Source organism: Protopterus annectens, chromosome 9.part0 (assembly GCF_019279795.1).
Source record: "Protopterus annectens isolate FY-2018-M chromosome 9.part0, PAN1.0, whole genome shotgun sequence".
NCBI classification, from domain to species: domain Eukaryota; kingdom Metazoa; phylum Chordata; order Ceratodontiformes; family Protopteridae; genus Protopterus; species Protopterus annectens.
This window is the reverse complement of record NC_056743.1, coordinates 1,088,256,081-1,088,274,826: the sequence shown is the minus strand read 5'-3', so window position 1 is coordinate 1,088,274,826 and position 18,746 is coordinate 1,088,256,081. Positions and strand designations below refer to the sequence as shown.

Below are 18,746 nucleotides of genomic sequence, written 5' to 3'. Positions count from 1 at the left end.
GTATCCAGGTGTTTGGCATCACTAGAGAAGGTCTTGACCTTACTGTCCCTGCTAGAATTCAAGTTAAACTTTCGGAGGTTTTGCGTGACACCTTCACAAAAATTCTTCCTGGGGTGCTTAATTGACGCCAACAGAAGAATGGTCTCTCTTCCCGAAGACGAGATTCTATCTTACCAGACAGTGTTTGACAGTGTTTCAGGAATCCTTCAGGAGGAATATCGCCTCTATAAGAATTCCTAAAAATTGTAGATCTGATGGCGTACATGATTCTCATGCTACCACTGGCCCATTTCCACATGAGGAATATTGAGGGTTATGTCTGAAATTGTTGTACCCAGCAGCTGCATTCTTTGGAGTTGAAGACTTAGTTGCTGGTGCTGCCCTTCATCAGATGAAGGTCACAGAGGTGGAAAGCACAGTTGAGTGTCAATCCAGGACTTCCTTTCTTCCCACCTGTTTTGTCACAGTCTGTCCAGACAGATTCTTCTGACTTTGCTTGGGGAGAGGTGTCAGAGGTGTCAGTGGAAGTGCAAGTGCAGACCACTTGGGGGACCCAAGGATGCATGAAAATACATCATTATCAGGAAATGTTGGCAGTTGTACACACCTTGACTTTGAGTCCTCCTCTTCTGGTTATGGACAACGCCACAGTGATATGGTATCTCTGAAAAGAGGGGGTAGAAGGTCGTACCCTCTGTGCTGGTTGGAAGTGATGGCCTGGGAGCTGGCTTTACAGCATTCTCTGACTTTTCAGACATCATACATCCTGTCACAGCAAAACACTGTGGCAGACAGACTAAGCAAAACCTGTGCAGACCCACATGAGTGGCATCTCAAAACAGTGGTGTTCCAGGTTCTAGTTCTGATGTGGGAAACACCTCAGATAGATTTGTTCTCTGTCCAAAACAGACAGTTGGAGAATTCTGTTCCAGAGTTCCTTGCAGCCATTTTTGGGGGCAGGCACATTCTCATTCCCTTGGAAGAGAATGTTCCTTTATGTGTTTATACACTTTCCACTGATTAACAAGGTGTTTCTGAAGGTTCAGAAAGAAATGCCAAAGATCATTGATGTGACCCTCTACTGGCCTAGGCAGTCTTGGATAATTTTCTTAATCAGTGTTGCAGTACTGATTCTTAGGTTTTCATGCAGTGCAGAAGCCCATTACTGCCCCAATTTTCATAGTCTTTGTATCATCCCTAGCTGATGGAAATCCAAGGACTGACATCTGGGTCTAAGAAGGGCTTCCAGCACTGTACTCAGTTATTTCTAGCTATGCAGTCTAATGTGCTTCATCATGTGTACAAAATGGTCGAAGTTCATCATTCAATTTGATTTTCTGGTGTTTTTCCTAATAGCCAGGTAACCACCCTATTGCGAATTTTCCTCTTCTAATTTAATGTTTAAAAAGTTACAAAGTACAGAATTTGGTTCTCGCCATTAAAGGTAAATTGGCTAGGCTTAAAATGGTCTGTAAGGGCAGTTAGTATAGCACTTACCTATGAATTATTGCTTGAAGTGTGGAATGCAAATCTCGCATAAAGATTTTCATTCATTGGGTCTGTTCTTTTTGGGATCTCAGCATGATGTCTCTAATCATCACAACTGTACTGTGATAAATTTTAAGTAAAGATCCTTAAACACAGACGAAGCCTTAGCTGCTTGTATGGAGTCCTCTCTTTTAGTTCCCTCTGCATCTTTGCAAATTCTATCTTCCACCAGGGTCATTTCTAAAAAAACATAAGGACAAAAAATACAAGGAAGAAGATTGACGATGTTGATAAAGCATCTACCCATGCCATAAAGTCGACCAATTCAGGTCAGGTTCCTTTGCAGCCCCTGATTTGGCGACTGCTAAGACAGAACCCTCTGGCATGACCCCTCGGGAGGGTGCCATAGTTCCAGGGCTTTTGTTCACTTCTTCCACATTATCAGTGCCCCTCAGGTCTGAGGTTGCGCTGCAGGCTTCAGCTTTTGACATTTGTATTGCTGGTATCAAGAGGGAAAAAAAATGCATGTCTAAATTGAAGAGAACAGTCATCCTTTTGTCTTCCTCTCAGTCCCCTACCAGTCCATCTCAGGTCAAATCCCAGAACTTCTTAACAATAGCCCAGATGTTCATGGCCTTCATGAAGTCCAGAGAGTCCAGCCAAATGTAGACCACTACCCCTGAAGCCTTCCCTCTAAAAGGCATAGATATGTGTTTTTTCAAGAAGAATCAGATTCATCAGGGTCTAAAGATGAGGAGTAGTTGTCCCACTCTGAACACCTACCACCCCACCCTTATTCTGACTCAGACACAGATGCTACCGCTTCTTCTGCCTCTCCCCCAGAGGTCCCCTCTTTTGGGGGTACCTTGCATAAAATGAAGGGAGCTTTCGGTTGGGAAAGCAAGCCGTTCTCACAAGTTCAGATCCATTATAGGGAACTACTGAGTTTACCATCATGCAGAACACTGGCTATCCCTCCAGTGCATGTGGAGCTTGATGACATCTTTGAAGACATATCTTTGCACCCTGATTCTTTCCTACCTGCACAAAGGAAGCCTGACAGGTTTTACAGAGTGCTTGACTTGCACAAGCACCTTTTCAGGTATCCTAAAGCTGACCCCTCAGTAGTCTCTATAGAATGCAATAAAGGGATACCCAAGGGGCCGACTAGACATTACCTGTCCAATGATGGAGAAAGACAGATTTGACAAAAAGTTTATACCTCTTGCTGCCCTTTCTATGAAGGCACGTAATTCCCAGTTTCACATGTTAATGTACCTAGAGTCCCTTCAAGTCCAAATCATAAGTAAGGCAGAGACTGTTGCTTATAGAACCATGTCTAATGAAATTTGTGAGACAGCAAGAGCAGCCTTACAGACCTCCAGACATTCCTTAAAATGTTGGTATGACGCATTGGATACATCATGTAGAGCAGTTGCCACAGGCTGAGTGATTTGCAGGCATGACATGGCTCAGGACTTAACATCTGTAAGACCATTTCAAGGCTGAACTGCTGGATGGTCCACTAGACAAAGATTTCCTTTTGGACCCCCAGCTGAAAAGGTTTTTGAGAAGTTGGACCGAAATGGAAAGCAAATAAAGATTGTGAAGAAATTCTGCGTGCTACCTACACCAAGGTATAATAGAAACTACTTCAAATTGTGGCTGTTGCCCCATAGACAGCAAGGGGAGGCCTCTTTTTTTTTCTTAACAGTGTAGTAGGTGGTAGCTTGAGAAAACACAGAGACCAGGGAGGTCTAAACAGCCCACCCAGCACAGAATCCAGCTGTAACTATCCTCAGCCTCTAACCTCGCAACCCCTAACCACCATCCCCTTCAGCCCTCTGGCAGGAAGACTTCTTCTCCTTCCTACATCAGTGGAAGCTCATAACCAAGGACCAGTAGGTCCTTTGCATCATAGAAAAGGTTTACTCCATCCAGATCAGAGAAATTCCCCTCTTCCTAGGCATGCCAAGACCCCTAAAAGAGTAGGAGAATCTCTTGCCACCTACCCTCTTGGAGCTACTACAAGGATTCATTCAGCCTAGTCCTCCAGGTTAGGGGGGGAAAGGAGTCTATTCAAGGATTTTTCTAGTCCCAAGAAAAGAAGGCACATGAAGGCTTATATTGGACCGGTCAGGGCTAAACAAGTTCCTTTATGTACCAAAATTCAAAATGCTAACTTTGCAAAAGCTACTTCCCATGATCCTCCAGGAGACCTAAATGGTTACTCTAAACCTAAAGGACACTTTCCTCCATCTCCCTATTGCAGACAGTCACAAGAAATACCTGCTTTTTGTGGCAGCAGGCTTGCACTACAAATTCTGTGCTTTGCTGTTTTGTTCTGTTTATTGTTCCCAGAGTCTTCACTAAATGCTTGACTCCTGTTATAGCCTATTGCCAAACCCATATTTCCCCCTTCACGAATACCAGTCTCATTCAGGGAAAATCCACAGTACAAACTCAAAATGCCTTGCAGATCACCATAGACTGCTTTCAAAGCATTCTCACTCTAAACCTCTGCAAGTCCTGAACTCTTCCACAGACAAGGATTCTTTGTCTGAGAGCCATATAGATTCTGTGCAATAAAAAGCTTTCCTTCCTCAGAACAAGATATCTTGTCTGACAAACTACCTAACCAGCTTGCTACCAAAATAACAAATTTTAGCAAGGGAATTTCTAAGTATACTGGATTACACGGCATCCTGAATTCTCATGATCCCCTTTGGAAAGCTGCACATGAGAAAACTTCTATGGTTTCAAAAAAAAAAATCTTGGAAACTCTCCTGCCTTTTCTTCCACATGTGAAAAAGGAGCTGCTATGGTAGAAAAATACCATCCTACAGAATACAGGTACAAATGTCTCATTGCCATAGCAGACAAAACAGTCACCATAGACAGTTCAGACGTAGCCTGCAGTTCACACCTAGGCCTTAGAAGGTATAGGACATCAGGATGCCAGATCAGAGGAAACTGCATATACACCAAAAAAAAAGTTGTTAGCAGTTTACCTGGCCATAACAGTCTTACAACAAAGTTTACCTGGCCATAACAGTCTTACAACAAAGTTTACCTCATGTACCCTGCATGGACAGACAACACCACAGTGATGTGATACATAAACAAGTAAGGGGGCACCCTTTCATACCCCTTCTGCAGTCTCACAATGAAGATTTGGGTGTTAGCACAAGAACTAAAACTGACTATTACAGTATCCTACCTTCCAGGGCAGAACAGTACCCTGTCAAATTGTTTAAGCAAGGATCTTCTAAACCCTAATGAATGGATGCTGAAGAGGAGATTTTCCTGGACATAACCTTGGAGTGGGAAATTCCCTCAATAGATCTTTTCACCTCTCACCAAAACAGGCATCTTCAGAAGTTCTGCTACAGAACCCAGCAGGCAGGGACATGGAAAACACTTTCTCGTTAAAATGGATCAACCTGTTCCTATATGCCTTTCCATCTTTACCTCTGATTACCAGAGTCCTGATAAAAGCCTGGTAGGACAGACTGAACATGATTCTTATTGCCCTCTTCTGGCTGAGACAACACTGGTTCTTCCTCATCATGACCTCTGTAAAGAAAGATTCTGTTCTCTCCCACAAGAAATAGATCTCCTCAGACAGGTGAAGGGTTCAGCGTTCCATCCTCACCTAGCCACACTCAAAGTGATAGCCCGGAGGATTGGGTCTTAACACCAAAAATGTCAGCTATCCCAGTGAAATGCTAACCATCTTTAAAGGTAAGGAAACCCACCACCAGAAAATCATAACTAGCAAAATGGAAGAAATTTTCCATCTGGTGCCACAGCAGGAACATTAGACCTTTTCAAGCAGACATCATTTCAGTCTTGTGATACCTTTCATATCTGTTTAGCCAGAGTTGTGTCTTACTCCAATATTAAGGTACAAATGTCTGACATCTGTTTGCCTGCCCTTTTCCCTTTCTATTTACTGTCACCCTCACCTGAAGCTGGTATTAAAAGGTGTCATTCACTTAAGATCACAAAGAAGGAACCTGGTTGCCACCTGAGATCTCAACTTTGTGCTAGAAAAACTCGCCTTGTTTCCCTTTGAGCCAGCAGCTTATGCCCCTCTTAAGCTGCCTACTTGGACTTACTAATAGCTATCACCTCAGCAAGGCAGGTCTCAGAGCTGCAAGCCCTCATGTGCAAAGAACCTTTCACTGTCTTTTGCAGGGATTGCGTAATCCTTAGAACTAATCAATCCTTCCTGTCTAAGGTGATTTCAGAACTTTCTCTAAATTAGGCTATCCACCAGCCAGTTTTCTTTTCAAATCCATAGAACAAAGTGGAACAAGTCCTTCATTCTGCAGATGTGTTTCCTAGACAAGACAGAAACTCCAAATAGAGTGTAGTAATTATTAGTATCTTTCACTGAGAGGAAGCAACACCATATCCAAATGGATAGGTAGTTGCATTAAGTTTTGTTACATTCACTATGGAAAACCTCTACCTGGTCAGGTCAAAGCTCATACCATCAGGCACAGGGAAACTATCACTGCCTTCTCCTACTTAGGCCATCCTAGAAGCTGCCACTTGGAACTTTGTGCACACTTTTACAAAACATTACCATTTAGGCATTGCCTCCAGAGCTAGACCACAGTTTGCTCTTGCCATCCTGCAAAATCATATTTCCTAAGGGCCGTCCAGTTACCAACAGGTAGCTTTGGGAGTTTTCCCAAGCATCACTACTACAACACACTGACTACAAAAAACATAATTCAGTTGTGTCACACTTACAGTAACAGTAGATGTTCAAGTAGCTCAGTGTTGCAGTACAGGTTCCCACTCTCGAACCCTTCTATCTTGTGGACACTTTCTTCACCCCACTTTCATGCTGAAAGTGGTCTTCGAATTCACTCTCAGTCAGTCTGTTAATCTCCCTGTATTCTTTCCAGAACCTAAGAATATGGTATTTCATACCATGGATATGCATTGGCAGCTCTGGTACTACCTTGACAGAATAAATCCCTTCAGGAAGGCTGAAAGAATTATTTCCTACACAGGGACAAATAAGTGCCAACCTGAGTCCAAGAAAGCCAGTGTTCGTTGGTTATCCTCTATTGTTTTTTTTTTTGCTACATCCACCATGGCAAGGCAAATTCAGGCAAGGTAACGGTGCATTCCACCACTGTCGTTTCCTCTTCAGTGGCATATTGGAAATGAGTAGACTCTAGGGGCATTCTGTAGACAGGACCTTGGTCCTCTGTTCATACCTTTATGAAGCACTACAAGCTGGAAGCCTTTTGTAAATCCAGAGCATGCTTCGCTAGGACTGTTCTCCAGGGGCTAATGAATCCTTATCCTTCCTCCTCCCAGGTTAGGTAAGCTTTGGGAATCTCCCTATATGCCAATAAGGCAGTGTGTCTGTTGGAACATAGTACAGTTGCGTATATCCTACATACCTGTAACAGTAGCTGTTTGTTGAACACGCTATCTTACTAGTCGCACCCACCCATTACCACATTCTTTGGAAGTTCATAGTTAGGTGTTGGAGTTACCGTTGAGTTGTACTCAGCAGCCTTGATTGTTTTGCTTATGTGTGTGTGTGTTTTTTAGTGTGGAACAGTGGGGTTTTCACAAAGCTTGCATTTTCATCTTCTCTTCCTGGTGGACCCTAGAAAATTGAAAGGGGTCCTGTCTGTGGGTCTGAAAGGCAGTCTCAATACTGGCAGGTGATTGGTACACACCCGCAGACAGGCAGTGGGAGAAACTCTTAGCTTTGGTAGACTGTCAGAGGAAGTGTAGCAGAGCTCTACTACTCAAATGCAAGTAAGACTGTTTGTTCAACGCACATCTACTGTTACAGATAAGTAGGACTTGTGCAAATGTACTTTTCTTAGACCTCTACCTTCTCTATAAAATTATATTTGATCAAGTTCCATTTAGATGCCCTCACCTGGAATGTGTCACTTTCTAACTGACGATCTGGGAAGCTAATACTAACATGAGTATCAGTAGTGAGAAAAAAAAAATGACAGATACAATACATGGTGCCTTCCAGGATTATGGAAAAAGCATCTTCTTACACGTGGGTTAAGACCCTCATTAACTTCCTTCAAATATAATTTTGAAATGTATGTGAGAAGCAGAAAAGGTCAACATGTTGGTTATGGTGGACAGTCTTCTTGAGGGCCAGTTGATCATAAGCTTGACATTTATGACTAAGAACCTGGGAAGAGATATGTCAGATGGATTCTGCTTTCTTCTACTGTTACAGTAAAGATAGCAAAGTGAGCATGTTGCTTGCCTTCCACACTTATTTATCTATTTATTTATTTATTTTGGAGGTGGGCAGTCCAAGGAATTTGCAACAACTGTGGTTTCCCACTTAAAAATGTTTTTCAGATTGGTTGATAGAGATGTCATAGTATCTGCTCATTTACATGGAATTTGGCTCCTGTTGTGGTTGATTGCATACATAGTAGGAAAACAAGGCTAAAAACATCATAAATAGTTACAGCTGTCTTCACTGTGTAGGACTGTATCAGTAGATAAAGTTACCTGTACCTATTTGAAACTCCTTGCATTAAATAGTAGGTAAAGAAGATTATTACCTAATAATCCTGTAGTTACACGTCCAGTTTGTGTAACAGACTGCTCAGTGACAGTGTACATAATATCCTTCATCATGAAAACATGCACATAGTCTTCCTGGCATGATGGTGATGTATATCCATACTCAGGCCTGTATTTAATTGATACCCACAGCAAGGCTGTGGTGTCCCATCTTGCAGGGGTTAATTCTTTAGAACTTCCCAAGTCGAGTTGCTGCTCTTCTTTCCCTTTTCAGTAGTTGAAATACTTTATTTTAGAATCAAACTTGGTACACAGGCAGTTAAGTGGCAAAATGAACTCTCTACCCTATTACCTGTCTCTGTAGATATACGCTAAGGTTCAATTCTTGCTCCACTGCTCTTCTCTGTATTCACCAACAAACTCAGTACAGCCACTGAACATGCGACCATCGTACAATATGCAGATGACTCTTCCCTTATATGTTCAGGCCCCTCTCTTTTCCAGAGCTCCTACAAAAAAAAAAAAAAAAAAAAAAAAAACTTTCCATGATATTAGAAACTACCTTACAGACTTCCAACTGGTATTCAGTCCTAACAAAACAAAGCTCATGCTCTTCACTAACAACAAAATACCTGACAGTTCTCTGCCTTCCGCAATCTACTCTGCAAACAAAACTAAAGTCGAACCTGCCAAACACAGGAAACTCCTTGGACTCCCAATTGATGACAGTCTAAAGTATGACAGACACACAGTTTTAACTATCAAAAAGATCCACATCAAGCTTGGCATGCTGTATATAGTTGAACCATTCTTAACCAGCTCAACCAGGCACTCCAGACACATTTCCTTTCCACACTACTATATGCCTCACCAATTTTCACTAATCTCAGAAAAACAGACTTAAACAAACTTGAGATCTGTTATAATAAAATCCCCCAGATTTGTTACTAACCTCCCCTACAGAGCACACCACTTCACTGTACTACATCAACTAGTACTACATCAGTTAAAATGGTTTGAACTTCCAAATCTTTTATCCCTTAACCAACTAATCGTCACCCATTCCATTTTTCGTCATCCTGACTACTGCCCAGCACTCAAAAGCCTAGTGTCGCCATATACCAACTCCAGATCTCTGAGATCCTGTAATAAACTACTACTTAAAGTAACTAACTCCAATAATAGTGACAGTGATTCTCTTCTCCAGACAGATATCTAAGGCCTGGAACTCCTTCCTTCAGAAAGTACTTGACACCAACACACCAAAATTCAAACTACTACTCCGGGAACACTTACTAAACAACTGGCTCTGCTCTTGATGTTCTTCGTGTTTCACTGTTGCAGTCATCACATTTGGGTTATCCCTGCCAAGGGTAGCCCTCAGTCCGCCCGAATACCAGAGGCTTAGTATTTCTGCATCGGTTGCTGTTGCTCCAGGACTGACGTCAGGTCTTCAGTAGTATAAAATAAGGCAGCCGACGCCATTACATCAGTCTTTCTTGCCTAGGAGCCTGAAGCAGAAGCAGTTTGCATGAGTGCCGGTCGGCCGCTACCTGAGTTTTCGTTTTCCGAATTGAAGTTGAAGTCTTTTAAAGCTAAGTACCCCGTTGGAGATTCTTTTTTCTTGTTCTAACCGATGTCAGAAAAAGTTAACAATTATCTCACTTGTGGAAAGCAAATACCACACCAAGAATTTCATTCTTACTGCTTCATTTGCTTAGGCCCAGACCACGACGTCCCCCGCTGTCGCTTTTGTGCTGTAACGCCAGAACTATACGTCATCGGGCCCTTGTTGTAGCTAGATATTTTCACTCAGTCCTCGAATTCTGATATGGCTTTGGTAAGCCATCCAACAGCAGATCTTCCAAAAAAACGTAAGAATAAAGACAGAGACAGACCACACAGGTCCAAACTTACTGAAGACACTTCTGTTAAGCTAGTCGTCAGTTCTCCATTCCTCATCCCCGGATGCCTGCTTCTGTGGATTTGCAGGCCGCTACCAAGACCCTTTCGGAGTCCAATATGCCGTGAGACTCTTCATCGACTAAGGATCCTGCGGTCGTCCCTACCTTGGATGGGTCTGGAGCCGCTGAGCAGGTACCGGCTTCTGAGGAAGTACTTCGCACTACCGATTCTCAACACAGGCTGACTCCTTCTTTCACATCTACCATTTTTTCTGAAACTACCGAGTTTATAAGGCCCAGGGTATGAATCACACGCAGGAAACAGACGACCCAATCTCAGGCACTTGCTTCCTTCCCTCAGTCTCAAATACTTAAAATGGCAGAAGACCTTATAATGCTGATCAGGGGAAGCCAAGCTACCTCTTCGAAAAGAAAAAGAGATTTGTCCCCAGTAGTTTTATCTGAACAGGAGTCCGATGACTCTGAGGCATCTGAATATGAAGACATGCAACCACTCTCAGCTTATGAGGATTCTGATGCAGAGGAATCCATTCCTTCAGCCTCTCCACTCAAGGACTTTTCCTTTGCGGAAACTCTACATACTTTAAAGGAGCATTTCCAGTGGGAGAGTCAGGACTACCCTCAGTTTAAAATTCTTAGATCTTCCACAGCACAGACCTCTGGCCATTCCTCTCATCCTGGATGTTGTGGATGATGTTTTCATGGAATCTACTTTGACTCCTGACACCCTCCCTCCTGCTCCCAGGAAACCTTGACATGTACTGTAGAGTCCCCGACTCTCACAAATTTCTTTTTAAAAAGTCCTACTGCTGACCCTGAGGTTATTTCTCAAGGGCCTAAAGGAATTAAAGCAATTTATGCTAAGTATCCCACCCCCTCAGAGAGGGATTCCCGAGCATTAGACAGATGGGGTAAAAAAGTATATACCTCTACAACTGTTGCTATTAGAGCACTAAATTGTCAGTTCCATATACTAAAATTTCAGCAACATACCATGGAACTCCTCAAACAAAAAATGTCATCTTTTCCTGCTTGTGCAGAAAATAAAGAGTTACAAGAGTTAATGCATTCTGCAAGTCAAGTAACTAAGCACACCTTACAATGTGGTTTTGATGCCCTAGAAACATCTTGCAGGGCAGCAGTCACTGGTTCTGTCCTTAGAAGGCATGCTTGGCTTAAGGAACAGCCCTTGCCAGACCATGTTAAATCCAAGTTATTGGACACACCCTTGTACAAAGACAACTTATTTGACACCAAGGCAGAGGAGGTCTTAAAAAAGATGGAAGAAAAGACTAAATCTGTGCAGATAGTTAAGGACTTCCTGCAGGTCCAGCCACCCAGGTTCAGTAAGCATTGCCCCTCCTAGCACTGTTCCATTCCTGCCCCCTCCAGGTCAGCTCAGCCCAGACCTCGGGGAAACAGGCCCCCCAGACAGCAGCCCCAGGGAATACAGAGATCTAAGCAATGGAGTTCCTCCTCTTCAAAACCAGGGAATGCTAAGCCCACCCCCTCATGTAAAGAACTCATAATGACTCTCCACTTCCACCCCATCCCTCTGCCCACCTGCACTTGCCCATAGGAGGAAACTCTCCTTCCACGCAAGCACCTGGGCCACCATTACCAATGACCGCTGTGTCCTCAATATACATTTTATTTCCACACTCTACCAACCCCAAAAAGGTTCCCAGATCTCCCGCAAACCAGTGAGCAGAGGCCAAAAAGCAAGCTCTTTCCTTGCTTTCTATGAGGGCAATAGAGCACGTTCCTGCAGAGCAGATAGGCAAAGGTTTCTACTCCAGACCTTCCTGGTACCCAGAAAAGAGGGCACCTGGTGCCCCATCCTCGATCTATCCATTCTAAACACCTTTCTGGTGATACCAAAATTCAAAATGCTCACCCTTCAGCAACTACTACCTATGCTCTCCAACGATGCTTCGTTAGCCACCCTAGACTTAAGAGGCCTACCTACACATCCCAGTCAGAGAATCATGCAGGAAATATCTACGTTTCAGGGCAGAATCACTGTACTTTCAGTTCTCTGCGCTTCCCTTTGGCTTATCCACTGCTCCCAGAGTTTTCACAAAATGCCTGGCACCCTCCATTGCTTTTTGCAGGCAAAGAAATATTCAGATTTACCTATACTTAGACGACTGTCTAATTGAGGCAGACAGTCAGGAAAAGTTGCTCAAGCACCTGGCCTTTGTAAAGGACCTACTGACTTCCCTAGGGTGTACTATCATTGAAAAGAAATCCAAACTAGTACCCACCCAAAAAATTATATTCCTGGGAGCAAGCCTGGACACAGCATCCCAGATGGCATTCCTTACACCAGAAAAGCAAACCTACCTGACAGCCTATTTCTCTCAACTAGCCACCAGACCCCAGTTATCCACAAGGAAAATCCTGCAAGCTCTGAGGTTCATGGCTTCTTGCATTCTACTCATTCCATATGCCAGACTGCATATGAGGAAACTTCAGTGGTACCTAAAAAGCCTTTGGTGTCATCACTCTCAATACCTGGAAACTCTTATACCAATGATACCTTGTTTAAGGAAATATTTTCTTTGGTGGGCAGCAGCATGCTACCACAACAAGAGACTTCCCTTCTCACAACCCCACACCGCCTAGACCCTCATCACAGATACATTAGACTATTCCTGGGGTGCACACCTGGATGGTAGGTGCATACATGGCCAATGGAGCCCACATCAAATACATCTGCACATCAACCAAAAAGAGATGTTAGCTGTCCAGCACCCACTGACAGCTTTCAGACCCCTCCTCTCCCTGGGCGATCTACTGATCAAAACAGACAACACCACTGTGATGTGGTGTATCAACAAGCAGGGAGAGACTCACTCGTACCCTCTGTGCAGGCTTGCCATGACCCTTTGGCACACAGCCTCAGCTGTGCAACTACACCTGTTAGCACAATTTCTGCCAGGCTCTCTAAACTCTCTGGCAGACAACTTAAGCAGAAGTCTTCTGGACCCACACGAGTGGCAGCTAGACCAAAAAACCTTCACCTTTGTAACTCAGAACTGAGGCACCCCGAAGGTCAACCTCTTTGCTTCCCACTCCAACCGTCAGCTCAGTAAGTTCTGCACCAGAGAGCCTCACTGCAAGGCTTGGAAAGTGGATGGTCTATCCTTCCAGTGGGTCATCCTCTTGGTCTATGCATTTCCCCCACTACCGCTCATTAGAAGGGTACTACTCAAAATAAGGGAGGAAAAGCAGAGGACAATCCTGATTGCCTGAGACTGGCCACGCCAGCACTGGTACCCACTGCTGCGCACCCTGTCTCCTTTGCCACCATGGCATGTCCCCCAACACTCCTGACTCAGAGGGAAGGAGAATTCATGCAGCCCTAATTGCAGATCTTCAGTCTGGCAGCCTGGCTTATTCTCTGACCACTGCACAAGCTGCCAAACTCAGCAAACAGATTCTAGATGTTATACATGAGGCCAGACACCCTAGCACTAGAAAGTCTTATGCTGACAGATGGAAAATGTTTTGCACCTGGATCCAGGCTAAGGGAGCCGGGATGGCACAGCCCTCCCTATCTCTCATCCTGGATTACCTTGCTGACCTAATACACAGAGGTCTATCCTTTTCTTCTATTAAAATTCATGCTTCAGCTATCCCTGCTCATTTCAGCACAGAGCCAACTCTTTTCTCACACCCTCTCATCAAACAGTTCCTAATAGGGGCTAACAACTTGAGGCCACCCAGAAGAGCACCTACCCCAGCTTGGGACCTAAATGTTGGGTTGGAAAAGCTCACCCATGGAAGACAGCATTGCTTCTGGCCATCACTTCAACAAGAAGAGTATCCGAGCTACAAGCACTAATGGCTGTAGAGCCCTTCACCATTTTCCATGCGGACAGGGTCTCCCTCAGGACTAACCCTTCCTTCATGCCAAAAGTGGTTTCCAGTTTGGTTCTCAACCAAGCCATTCATTTGCCTACCTTTTTCCCTAACCCACAAAACAAGGGGGAAAGATACTGCACACTCTATATGTGCACAGACAGCTCAGATTCTATCTAGACAGGACTAAATCATTTAGAAAGACTGATCAATTGTTAGTCAGCTTTGCTGCAGGAGCAGAGGGCAAAGCCATATCCAAACAAGCCATTTCCAAGAGGTTAGCACACTGCATCCATTTCTGCTACAAGCAACACGGGAAACCTCCCCCTAAGGGGGTCAGGACACATTCTACCAGGGCAACCTCCACCTCTGCAGCTTTCCTCAGAGGGGTCCTCACCATGGACATCTGGAGGCTGCAGCATGGACATCAGTTCATACCTTCACCAAGCATTACCACCTGCCTATCTTCTCCAAATCCAGGGCAGGCTTTGCCACCGCAGTCTTGCAGGGCATCCTAGCTAGCCCCCAGTCTTCTTGACTGCCTCCTCCCTTTTCTTCAGCTTTGGGATTCAACCCAAATGTGATGACTGCAACAGTGAAACACGAAAAACATAGTTCAGTTGTGTACACTTACCATAAATGTAGATGCTCGAGTGTATTCACTGTTGCAGTCCTGGTTTCCCTCTCTCCATCCCCCTTCTCTCTCTGCCTCTCTCTTTACAAAGAATTTTTGGTATTTACTTTCTACTGGTGGTGTTCTTCCACCATAACCTAGCTCCCTCTTGGGGGCTCCTGACAGTTAGGGCAAGAAAAATTGATGTAATGGAGTCTGCTGCCTTATTTTATACTAGTGACAGCCTGACTTTCGTCTTGGAGTGACGGCAACTGACGCAGAAATACTAAGCCTCTGGTATTCGGGCCGACTGAAGGCTACCCTGGCAGGGATAACCCAAATGTGATGACTGTAACAGTGAATACACTCGAACATCTACATTTTATGGTAAGTGTACACAACTGTACTTTCCATGCCAGGCTAAGCACTTCTGCTACCTTTTCTTCACACTACCATTTTCCTCGCCCACTATTTTCTGATTACATTATTTCCTTTCAACTTCCTTCTTGGTTGCCTAGTTCTCTTTTCTTCCACTTTACCAGATAGTGCCTACTCTAACGACTGACACTATACATTTTCTATAGTCAGGTTCTGCTATTCAGTTCTATCTATATAAACTCTGAATATTTATATCTGAACATCTACCATCTATTGACATGTCTTACTAATGATCTGGCACTGCTTTCTCCAAATTTCTGTATTTTCCAAGCAACCAAATTGTTTACATTAGTCTGCCACAGAGTTTTAACTTCATATATTGACAGTATATGTTTAAATAATAGTTCTTCTTTTTTGACCAATGTGATACTTTTTTTGCAATACCTTTGCTGTTGAACATTTGTAATGTTCATACTTATTAGTAATATCTTCATCTTTATTTTTTTATTTGTATGGAGTTTTTCTCCCCGGCCTCCGCTGAAAATGGGCTAGTTCTGGCCCATTTGGACTTTTCCCAGTAAACAAATTTAAAATAAAAATAAATACACAGTCATTTGAGATCATACGATTGTTGATATTGCTGTGAGAGTTCATGTGCTGCCCTTCATTACTATGGCTGCTGGGAGTATTCTGTCCCATTTGTAGCCACTGATAAATCTACAGTGAAAACTGTCTGTCCCACATTTCATGCAACTGATTTTAAAACACAGGGGTCTTTCAGATAGTTTGTTTAAGTAACTAGCTTAGGACGCCTCATTAATGCAGTGTAAGAAGTTTGAGTAGGCTATAAAGTCATTTATACTTTAAAAGAGGATGAGCTTGGTGTGAGTTTAAAGTAACGCGAAAAGGTGTTATTTGCAGAAAATGTGCCAGACCTGCATAGCAAACTGGTTGCTAGATTAGTAAGTACAACAGTAAAAACATTTAGTGATGTACAGCATGACTGAGTGAACTGAATGGCTTGATAGTTGGTCAGAGGTGGTTGTGGCAGAAACAGGGAAGACCTTGATGTATATACACATATATTGTAGCCATTGATATATATGTATATGTGCAAGAATTGAACTTGATGCGTTTTGTCTTGAAATTGTAGAAGTAATATTATGTCTGTCCTGCGTTGAGTGGATATGCATAATCGGTTTCCTTCGTTTAATGTCTTGACATGTTTTTTCACTTCTTTCCATTGCTATTGAAAAGTGTACTCAGATCTTCTCCAGCTCCTTTTTAAATCTATCTATATATATATATATATATATATATTTTTTTTTTTTTAATTTTTTTTAGCTGAAGAATAATGGGGGATGACAGACCATTTGTATGCACTGCCCCAGGATGTGGACAGGTATGTTTTTAAACTTGTCATTGCAACAGTTTTGTATTTATTGTATTTTAGCTTTTGATTTTTGGTGGAGTACCATGTATAACTGCCTCTCTGGGGAGATTACTATAACACGCTTGTTTCCCTTGAGAAAACTGACAGCTGTGTAGCTATCCTACTGGTGCAGGAAGGGTACAGCTATATATACTGCTGAGAGACCATGTTCCTGAATATTCCTAAACAAGTTGAAGTGTTATTTGTGGGAGGGATAGCTGAGGGCCCTACATTGTTGCACTCAGGAAAAGGGTAAGAGATGGCATGGTAAGTTGCTGCCAGTAACTGTAGCCAGAGACCAGCCACACTGTGGTGGACTGCAGCAGCACATTCACAGCTGTATTAGGAAAACATTTACAGGAGCAGTGCATGTCTTCCATGTGTAAGGGATGAACAGGAAAACTTTGAATCAGGGGATTGGATAAAGACTCTCCTGTCAAAAGAGTAGGTTGCATCTATCAGTAGGTCCTACAGAGATGAATTTTTTGATTTCATGAGGGAGGGGTGAAATGTGGGGGCTCCCACATGCTTTGTTTTCTTTGGGGTGGCCTGTGCTCAAAATGCTTTTTAACTAGCCCTGTGAAGACGTGAGTAGCAGACAGACAGTAGGTGAACTGTGTTGGACTTCTAGGCAGCTAGAAAAAATGTTATTCAAGTGGTAGGGAAAAACAGTAGACTAGCTGTGATTAAAAATGTGCCTCCAATCCCAACCCCAGGGGGAGAATTGCTAGCATGATGTTGCATGCTGTAATATAGCTTTGACTTCAGCTTTCTATAATTTTATAGAGTATTTTTTCCAGGTCTGAGATGGATTGGTCGGCAACAACTGTCCATTCCCCCACTCTTCAGTGTTTGGGTCTGTGGATACACTTCACTTGGCTCTGAGACAGCCCACACCTCAGGGCCTCGAAATGTCCCTGCCATCAGGACCCCCTGTCTTCTGTGAGTGAGAGACATAGTAAGAACCATTGCACGAAGAATCAAATGGATTTCCTTGAGGAATCTCTCACAGAGAGCACTGACCTCGATGAAGGGGAGGGTTATCCCCAACCCCCCCCAACAACACCTCCTGTGGTGACCACCTGGAGTGTTACAGCAGTGCGTAGGCTGGATAGCCAAAGCCCCTTCCCCAGAGGAGTCGGTGTTTTTGGAGGCCTTTAATATGGGCCCATCCACGTTATGGGTGGTTCCCGCTCCAGATGAACTCGTCTGTCTGATGTCTCAGAGGGCATGTAGAGAACCAGATGTGGTGGAACCAATCCCACTCCTAAAAAAATGGATACGATCTTGGCACTACCTAAGGACTGGCTGTATGCAATCATATTTGCAGCTGCCACCAAGAAGGACATTTCAGAGTTAAGTTCCTTGGTCCCTCCCCCAAATAGAGTCATGTGCTTTGGACCGATTAGGGAAGTATGCCTATGCGTCAGTGCCATTTACATTGAGAGTGGTTAACTATTTGACAAGGCTTTAAATGTAGAGAAGACACAGCAGCCCCCGGAGGTTCAGAAGACTCTTGAGATGCAATTGTCTATGATGCAGTCTATCACTAATGTGTCCATGTGCCTTCTCTGCAGTGTGACCAATGGCATGTCTCACACAGTGGGCACTGGAATTACAATGTGCTGGAACACCTGGATGCACTTGGTACAACTTTGCATACTGCTTCAGGGCATCCTTTGTCAATGCCCTGTTCAACGTTTTTTTTCCCCTTTTCACCTAAAGGTCAGAAGCATGTTAACTAGGAGCAGGCAGGATGGAAGGACTTGTCTGTCATTGGAGTTTACTTTACCACCCTCAGCAGTCCTTCTCAAGGAATCAGAAGGGGGGCAATGTCTCTTCTTTTGCAAGTTACAGCAGCCTTTCCAGGATGCTCCTGGTGAAGGTTCCCGTTGTAGTTGGGGGGGGGGGGGCTTAAAGGATGCCATCCATGTGGCAGGAGTGGTCCGCAGAATCAAGGCTTCCATGGAACATTTTCCTGTAGGCCTTTTCAATGTAGCTCAAGGTTGACCAGTTACCATCCACTGGAGACATTCGGGGGCTGCTTGACTCTATACCCAAAAGATTGGGAGGCCATCACCTCAAACTCATGGGTGTTGAGAGTCATATCTGGAGGTTTTACAATTCCATTTTTGTTTGCACTGAGAGAGTCAAGAAAATCCCACCCTGACATTCCTCCCTGTCAGAGAAAAGATGCATCAGTCGATTTTCAAAAACGTCTTGCCCTTTAGTCATCCAAGTGGTCCCACCAGGCCAGTGAGGATCCAGGTTCTATTCCAGATTCTTTATGATACCAAAGAAGAATAAGGACCTAAGACCTAACTTTTGGCTCTAAGCAAGCTGAACCATTACATCAGCCAGACCAAGTTCCGAATGGTCACAGTGCAGTCCATTCTGTCTCTGTTGAGGAAGGAAGATTGGATGTGGTTGGTAAATCTCAAGTATGCCTGCCATCATATAAAGAGTAGGAGGGGTGTCCAGGAGATTTCTGTGCATTTGG

General features: G+C 43.7%; 1 protein-coding gene across 3 annotated transcripts in view; it reads left to right on the top strand.

Annotated features, from left to right (window-relative positions):
* The window catches only part of LOC122811822 (cyclic AMP-dependent transcription factor ATF-7-like), a 2,228,331-nt gene that overhangs the window by 595,802 nt on the left and 1,613,783 nt on the right, over positions 1 to 18,746 (top strand). For all 3 annotated transcript variants that reach the window (XM_044083930.1, XM_044083931.1, XM_044083929.1), the window contains one exon: positions 16,159 to 16,216. In XM_044083930.1, the coding sequence (XP_043939865.1) occupies positions 16,169 to 16,216 (48 nt within the window). In that variant the 5' untranslated portion in view covers positions 16,159 to 16,168. The remainder of the gene's footprint in view (positions 1 to 16,158; positions 16,217 to 18,746) is intronic.